This window comes from Rhopalosiphum padi, chromosome 2, assembly GCF_020882245.1.
Source record: "Rhopalosiphum padi isolate XX-2018 chromosome 2, ASM2088224v1, whole genome shotgun sequence".
NCBI lineage: Eukaryota > Metazoa > Arthropoda > Insecta > Hemiptera > Aphididae > Rhopalosiphum > Rhopalosiphum padi.
In genome coordinates, this window is record NC_083598.1 from 38,636,065 (window position 1) to 38,644,683 (window position 8,619).

Consider the following 8,619-nt stretch of genomic DNA (forward strand, 5'->3'; position numbering starts at 1 on the left):
ATATTTGTTATTATAAAATAAGTATTCCTAGCCTATCTATATATCTATTATTTATGATGATCTATGGATAACCCTGAATAATACTTTTGTAACTATTATAACAACTCAAGATAATTATAAATATACTAACATTACTAACAAGTAACAGGTGTGTCGTGTGTACATATAGGCAATTTACCTAAAGCAATCTATATTTTATATACTAAATAATATCCTTAGAAATATAGGCTGACCATCTGGCATCTACGTTCAGAATTGTTTTTTGTATGCAAATTGCAAATATGCAATTAATCGTCATTAAGTTCACATTTTAGACATTTTAGTTGCAACACATCCGTTGCAGTGACCTACTCGCAATAACGCAATGACAAAGGTATTCGTGGTGAGGTGGGGTCCAGGATCCTTCCTATTGGCATTTGATAAATACAATCCATCGTTAATAAAGTATTTTTACAAATTAACACATAATTTTCTATATCATAAACCATAAGGCTCTACTGCCACAGATAATATTAAATAAAATAAGGATTAAACTTTGAATGACGTTTGTTTTTGTTTATTATTTATCCAACTAGTGTATTTATATTCTAATAAGTGCTAGTGCTTCACAAGTACCTATATCTATAATGAATGCGAATGCCTAACGACAATTTCGTATAAATTATTGTCTATATAGTATCCATAATCCATACCTACTAGCAATTTATATATTTTCTACCCCAATTTAAACGTAAATTACAATTGTAACTTTTCAAATTGTTTTAAACGCAAATCCACCAATGAGAGGAGACCTATGTATACGACGCGCTTGCTGCTTACGGGAGTGATTCACTCGTGGTGGGTGCGAGCATATTGATTTTTTTGTATAACCGCCGTCTCGTATCACACCTAACAACAATAATAAGTGGCATCGTTTCATTATACGCAAAACTACGAAAGTATGATCACTTAATAGAATGGATAATTAATAATATGATATTGCCAATGTATTTTGGCTTATAAAAATATCGATAATGCATCGACAGATCGGCAGCTAATAGCTATTAAACCGTTGTGACGACTGCTGTCGGTTTGCACATTTGGCATCACGAGAAGATGAACAAATTGCAATGCGTGTTGGCTATTAATAACTACGGGAAGATTTTCACACTGTCTGCGTTCGATGATCAATGGAAACCGTTTCCCCACGTCGGCATGGACTTGAAGCACATTTCCGCCATCGAGAATTATATGTGGTCCATCGGAGGCGACAATCAGACGTATCTGTTGGTACACAATTTGGACAAAGCGATACGGATCAAAGAAGAAGTGTATGAAAACGAGGTAGGTAAGCGGCGACGATTGATCATTTTCCATAAATATAAAATACATATTATTTACAAGTATAGGTAATATACGTATATACGTGCTAATGTAAAATTGACGATTATTATTATTATTTTTTATAAATCCAATTAATAAAATAATAATAATTTAATTAAATCTATTGTAAAATTGTAAGTTGTTAGTTGTTTTGACTTCGAATTAATCGTAAATAAGTACAATTTGAATCAAACCACAAAAGTGGTACTGCAGAAACATCCGCCCTGTAAACTTTTATAAAATGTACCTACATAAAATATAGATGATTTATATTTTATAGGAACTATATATTATACATTCGAGTATTGGAGTATTTATTTTATATGTATGAATTTATAATACATTTTTATATAGGCCGCATGTACGTATATAATTATTTTATATGTCTTGATTGTTGTTGATAGCGATGGATGCCTGGTGGAAGTTTTTCAAAAAGACTTTTGCCCACCGACAGGTATTGTTGGTCGTCAGAAAACGGTAAAGAAGAAAAATTAAAAGAGAATATAAAGTTGCCCTCTTTCGTCTGGCAATGGGAACATGAATGGAAGTTGGAAACTACGTTCGAAGAAAACGATTTAGACGACGATGTGAGATATATATATATAATTACAAGTTACAACAATAATTTTTATATACATGCGACGTGCCTATAATAATATATTGAGTGCATTGTATTTAAAATTAACATTTTTATTTACTGTTCGTCAGGGATGGACATATGCAGTCGATTTTTGTGCAAAGTTTTATCCAATCAAACGTTGGAATTCATGCGTTAGGAGGAGGAAATGGTACAGGAATCGAATGTACACGGGCACAAATTCTTGGTGTATAATTTCTCCTCTGCACAAAGATTTTACTCAGGTCTTGGAACCGAACGAATTTGCCATGTAGTATAGACGAATGAACGTGTGTATGTAATAATTTTCATTTTACCACTGTACAGGAACCATTTATTTGTGTGAGCATTGGAGGGCATAAGATACCTGGAGCCGAACTTGGTGTCATCATGGTGTGGGCTGTGACAGCGCAAGGAAGGGTAAATAGACATTTATATAATTTTTAATAGATTCTCAAATTATAATAACAAAACAACATATAATTTTTGTTCTAAAAGATCTTGAATTACAGATTTTCTACCGTAAAAATGTAAACAAAACATGGCCTGAAGGCTGTTTGTGGATCTGTGTTCCGACAAAAGAGGGCAGTGAATCTAGATACATTGATTGTGGTCCGTCTGGTTCTGTTTGGGTAGTTTTATGGAGTGGTCTCATACTAGTCAGAAAAGAAGTCAGTGCTGAAACACCACAAGGTTAGTATAATAGACCTATACTTGTATAGATTGATAATTTATTTATTGGTTCTTATTCAATTTTTTGTCATGCTAATAAAGTTGTCTTAAATATTTTAAAGGTAAAAAATGGATTATTGTTGAATCTCCGGAATCAGATTCAAAAATAACTCAATTATCAGTCGGGCTTCAATCAGTGTGGGCAATTACTAATGATTCTAGAGTATGGTATAGAAAAGGAATTGATCAAAATCTCAATGAAGGAATTTGTTGGGTTAAATTAAACACTTTTATGTTTTCTGTCTCCGTAACCCCAAACGATCAAGTAAATTCTGCAAATTATTTCAAAATTTCACGAATAAATAACGATTTTTATTTTAATATTGATAGGTATTTTCAGTGGGCTTAGATAGACATTTATACTTTAGGAGTGAGGTATCTAAAAATCATCCTACTGGGAAAAAATGGGTTCATATACAGGCATCTATTGAAATCGAACAACCTAAAGTACAAGAGGTAAAATTAAATTTATTTAATTTTAAATTGTAAAATTAAATTTTATCGTCACAAATAGGAAATAGATTAGAATTTTACTTAGATTTTATATTTTAAATATATTTTTAACCAATTGGAAAATTGTATTTATTTTTTCAAGACAAAACTAGAAGGGATAGAATCATGGATATCATCATCATTTACAGAGCCTTCCCATTCTGCTCCAACACGTCTAGTTGGAAATGATTCAAAAAATAATTTAAACTTGAAGTATACCTATGGCCAAGCCTATTATTACTTATTAGTTATCAGTAGAAAAATTTTTTAATTTAAGTTGTTTGTTTTTAGTGCTAAAGAAATTAAACCTTCTCAACGCAGAGTGTCTGCTTGGAGTCCTAAACTTAGCATTGGTTCATTAATTGGTATGGAAGCTAAACCGGATTCATTTATGGAAATTCAAAGTAATATTTCAATTCAAAAACCAAAAACATTTTGGAGTTCTGTAGTGGGAGGTTCCATTGAACCAGATGTATGTTTTATATCACAATGGTAATTATATTTATTTATTACTTTAAACAATGTCTTATACGATATAAAATCAAATTTGTATTTACCAGCCATTTATTTTTAATTATTTGGTATGGAATTGTATTTAATTAGTTATTATATTTTATAGGTTTAATTCTCCAAAAGATAGAGAAAATATTTTTAAAAGTAAATGGAGACGAGAAATATTGGACAAATTAATTGAATTAAGATTAAAAGAAAAAGAATTTCAACAAATTACCTCTTTTGCTTTATGATCATGTTCAAATTCAATTTTCCATTCATAAACATTTTTTAAATTAAATATTTATGGATAAAATCAATTTAGATCTGTAAAAAAATTGTTATATTATTTCTAATCTATGAGCTAATATGTATACTTGGAGGTTAGAAGTTGGGAAGTTGGAAAGAATCCAAGACCTAAGAAAAAATAAAGACCTTATTCGCTTGTTAAGATTTTGAAATAAAGCCAATGTTGAATCCTGTATGCAAATACCATCATAAAAATTGGTCTGAATTAGTTGAAAAATAAATATTTACTTTGTATTTTTAATTTATGTTTTTTTTTTTTTATATATATAATTTGTGTAACATTTGTATAAATAAAATAATAATACCAATTAAATAGTGTTCTTTATGATTAATACTTTAATCTACTTATGATAACAATCATTAAATTATTCTTACATTGCTACATTAAAATGTTTGATAGCCACTCTAACAATCTAATATAAATTCTAGTTGGTTTATGATTAACAATCTCACTTTTAATTATCAGAATATAATACAAGAACACTACATACATAAAAGGTGTTGTTTCCTTAATCCTTAGAAATATACAAAATATAAAATTTGCATTCAACAAAAGACAAAACCATTTTGTATTGTTACTTTTAATATTAATCTTAAAATTAAGAATATTATCCTTGGCATTTGGTAAGTTTATATTGATATTTAAATATTTAAATAAGTATTATACAACATGCACAGTTTTAAAATGTGCATTTTTTTGATAACTTATAAGATGCAAAGGATAATAATATTCTTACCTTTAAAATTAATTATGAATCAATGAACTCAAATATCAAAGCTAATAAAATAAATCTAATTCTGCTAAACGCAAATTTTCTGTTATATGTTTTTAAGACAGAAACAAAACATACAGGCGTTCTCTTAAGTTCAAGGCTATGTAACTATAATGCCAACATTATTGATAACAGTTGTTAATATTTATTAATAATTATCTGTAGATGAGAAACTATTAACTTACATAAAGCATTAATGATATATTTCTGGATTTGTAAAAATATTAATTGCTTACTACCTCCATTCAAAATATAAAGTAGATTTCTATGATGTATAGGCATGTGGTTAAATATTTTAAGAACAGACTGATATTCAATTGAATTTTATATAGTACATTTCGATAAAATTTAGTCAAGTGAACAATAAATAATGGGACATATTTTTTTTATTTGAACCATTTTACTCGAGTAGACAAACACTTACTTAATATATTAATCAGTTATTTTTCCTATTAGCAATACATAGATTAGATAATACTTGTCGATTTCATATAGTATTATTTAATTATGTCATAATAGTATATTTTCAGACACTGATGATTTTTTTTATTTGTTATATGATGAAATTGAAATAATCTATACTTAACAATATTCAATTTATAATATAATATATTGCTTGCATATAGTACATTATAATTTATAATTATATTATATTGACATTTTGTTAATATGTTGCTTATTCAAGACAAATACAAACATGCATAAGATTCAAAAATTATTATTCTCCAAGCTAATTAAATACGAAATTCTCATTACTTTTTACCTATAATTAAATACAAACAAATTTGTAGTTTTTTGTAATTAAAAATCATAACATAATACTATAAAAGTATAATAAGTCATGCATTTTTGACACTGACATGATTTTGAAAATTGATAGATATATTTTACACAACACTGAAACCACACAGAGTAAAATTTATTTTGCATGTTAAGTATTAAATAGAATCATTTATTTTAATTATGAAAAATACTTTAGATTAGATTTTTAGTTAAATGTATGTGTGTTTGGGATACTAAAAGTCACTCGTCTCATTAATGCTATCTTCGGGGAAATTATATCTATTATTCATTGTATATAGTGTACTATGCTATCTAAAAATACAAAAATAAATTACCTGATCTGTTTTTTAACATTTTCAATGGTTATACAATCTACTATATTATGTATGATTTTTTAATTTCTTGAAGAAAATTTTCAAATATGTTGTTTTCTGATGTGATTTCATATATTACTTAAATTGTACGTGTATCCAAATTTATTAAATTGTTTGACTGTTGACTACTGTTTATAACAACACAAACTGTCGAATTAGTCGTACTTTCCACTGTAGTTGACCACTGTAATTGTAGATAACAATATTATTAATTATAATGGTAATTATTGTAGATATCATTTTATTTACAGAGAGCATAATACATAGGAATGTGTAATAGATAGCAAATGAGACAAGTACCAAAAAATAATTTTTCCCAGGTAACCAAGTCCTAAACTTTGTTACTGATCTATAAAATACAATAATTAGATAGATAAAATAGCGCAACAACACATTATACATAATTTATATATATATATATATATTATATACAAAATATATTATGCTAAATTGATTCTTTTACATAATAAACAATCTTTTATAAAACTAATTACGTAACTTGCACCAAATTTAATGCACTATTATTCAATATACATTTAAAAAATACCAATGACCTATAAGCAGCATCCTGTTGAGCTTCTTCAAAGCTGATAGTGGATTCACCGTGAAAAGCCACAGTAATGGGAGTAGATACTTGAAGAGAAGTTTGGTATTTGCCGGTACTCGAGAGTTCTTCAAAATCAATAAATGATACGTTAAGTCCTTGTTCAGCAGTAAAATTGTCTAAAACCAGTTTACTGTCACATGAATACATTTGTTCATCATCCATTTTTTTTAGATCATTATAGCAAGGACCTTCAGTTAATGGTAAATGTCTATGAATTTCAGGTAACCTATAAAATTGAGAAGTAGATTTTGAATTTTTCAAACCACTTAGATTGCTTGACTGTTGACGAACAAAGTCATCAACATTTTCAGCTGCTTTAGAGTTTACACTGAGATCTGCCTGAATGCTAATAACAACAAATTAAATATAAATTAAAAACTAATATGGAATATAACTCAATAATGTGTATTGTATAATTTAACTACCTTTTTAACATTAAATAAAGATTATTGGCAGCAAGTCGTTTCGCAATTTTTTTTGATTTGCCTATACCAGTCTCCTTGTACTCAGAGACATTACATGAAACAGTAAATAAACGCTGATGAGGAAGACCATCTTCACATTCTGTTATGTAAACTGGTGGAGGAAGATGGAGAGAAGTGCAAAGTTCCTGAAGCATACCAATTGGATTACGTTCATCATTGTCTCCAAAATTCATTGTTTCAAATGTATCATTCAAGTCTGAGGTAAAATCAATTTGTGATTCAAATAAAGGATCAGAACACAATTCAGGAAATTCTTTATGAATAATCCGTAGTAAAGCCTTAGCTGCATGTTGTTTAGCTTCTTTTTTTGATTTTCCTAAAATAATACATAGACACATGAAAAATAAATGATAACTTCTTTATTATTATATTAACCTTGACCATAAGCCACAAATCGTCCATCAGTAACACGATACTGAAATGATGGTGCACTAACAGCTCCTTCAATTTGTAGTAATTCATACTGAACGGTGCGTACTCCTTGTTTATTTAATATGTCTTGTAATAAAGTAACTGATGTTTTATCAGTATCAAACTTCACATTATTTGTAGAACAGTCCATTTAAGTAATACTAATATATTTATAAGTACTTTTGCTGTAATTATGTATTAGATAAATCTTAGGTTTACAGTGTTTATAAAATGGTGCCCCAAGTGAATTTTATTTTATTTTTTATTTAATTATAAGAGCTTTTAAAGCATCACAATTTATTTAACTTAATGTTGATCAAATAAATAAAAGTAATATTTATAAAAATAAATAGCACATCTACTCACATTTATTTTACTCTCTTTAATAATGTAGATAAAATTAATAAAATGATATACTATCTAATATATTTATTTATATTTTTTAGAATAAAATAACAAAAATAATAAAATAATTAATTAATTCAAACGATAATTAACTGTATATTATATTAATTAGAACACCAAAAACTAAAAAGCTTAAAATAGTACTGAATAGTGAAATAGTGAATAAATACAATTAAAAATTAAACAATAAACATGCATTTATTTTTGTATTGTAGTACTATCACCATAGATTATTTATTATCACGGTTATCTATTCATTGAATAAAATTATTGTATTCATTGAACTCTATCTCAATGGTTGCATTGTGGACTGTATTTATAGTGAACATTTTAGAGTATCGGCTAATAGACAATAGCTATATTCTTTACTTTACACGAACTCTAACTTCTAAGAGAAAAAACAATAGATGATACTATGATAGTAGAACATGCCCAGGGGCAGAGTGGCCGGTCTAGAAATGAAAATTTTCCTGATGGCCTGGACCACTTTATGGTTTTGGTGGTCCATTTTGTTAGATTTTGTTTTTTTAATTTAATTAAATTTATAAAATATTAGTAAATGCTAAATTCGTCAAAAATTTGTTTCTATCAAATTATTGTATTACAAATATATTAATGCAATAATAGTACATTGTAATAGCCTCATACAATCGTTTACTCGTATGAGAAAGTTTCGGATATAAAATTACAAAATATTAGATACATAAATATTGATTATAAAATAAAATCAAAGTAATATATTGACATAAGCTGGTTATTTTTATAATAAAACACTCAG

General features: G+C 27.5%; 2 protein-coding genes across 11 annotated transcripts; one reads left to right on the forward strand and one right to left on the reverse strand.

Moving 5' to 3' along the window:
- Positions 1-734: 734 nt before the first annotated feature.
- LOC132918909 (tectonin beta-propeller repeat-containing protein) lies at positions 735-4,316 on the forward strand. 2 transcript variants are annotated; one of them, XM_060980263.1, is made up of 10 exons: positions 735-1,323; positions 1,767-1,949; positions 2,071-2,223; positions 2,306-2,398; positions 2,491-2,671; positions 2,773-2,975; positions 3,041-3,166; positions 3,306-3,415; positions 3,494-3,694; positions 3,822-4,316. In XM_060980263.1, exons 1-10 carry the CDS (start codon positions 1,096-1,098, stop codon positions 3,946-3,948), a joined length of 1,605 nt encoding a protein of 534 aa, XP_060836246.1. In that variant the 5' UTR covers positions 735-1,095; the 3' UTR covers positions 3,949-4,316. The 2 variants fall into 2 exon arrangements, with proteins under 2 accessions (XP_060836246.1, XP_060836247.1); XM_060980264.1 differs by having other exon boundaries at positions 1,189-1,327.
- Positions 2,406-8,235, reverse strand: LOC132918911 (interferon-inducible double-stranded RNA-dependent protein kinase activator A homolog). Of its 9 annotated transcripts, XR_009660588.1 has the most exons (8): positions 7,401-7,796; positions 6,966-7,341; positions 6,488-6,886; positions 6,183-6,282; positions 5,895-6,117; positions 4,962-5,539; positions 3,933-4,021; positions 2,406-2,656 (listed from the first exon to the last, which is right to left on the reverse strand). XR_009660588.1 is itself a non-coding variant. In XM_060980266.1 (5 exons), the coding sequence occupies exons 2-5, from the start codon at positions 7,585-7,587 to the stop codon at positions 6,066-6,068; spliced, it is 1,179 nt and encodes a 392-aa protein (XP_060836249.1). In that variant the 5' UTR covers positions 7,588-7,621; positions 7,803-8,235; the 3' UTR covers positions 5,546-6,065. The 9 variants fall into 9 exon arrangements, 5 of the variants coding, with proteins under 5 accessions (XP_060836249.1, XP_060836252.1, XP_060836250.1 ...); XR_009660587.1 differs by having other exon boundaries at positions 3,933-5,539; XR_009660585.1 differs by lacking the exon at positions 4,962-5,539 and having other exon boundaries at positions 5,895-6,282.
- Between the last annotated feature and the right edge of the window lie 384 nt (positions 8,236-8,619).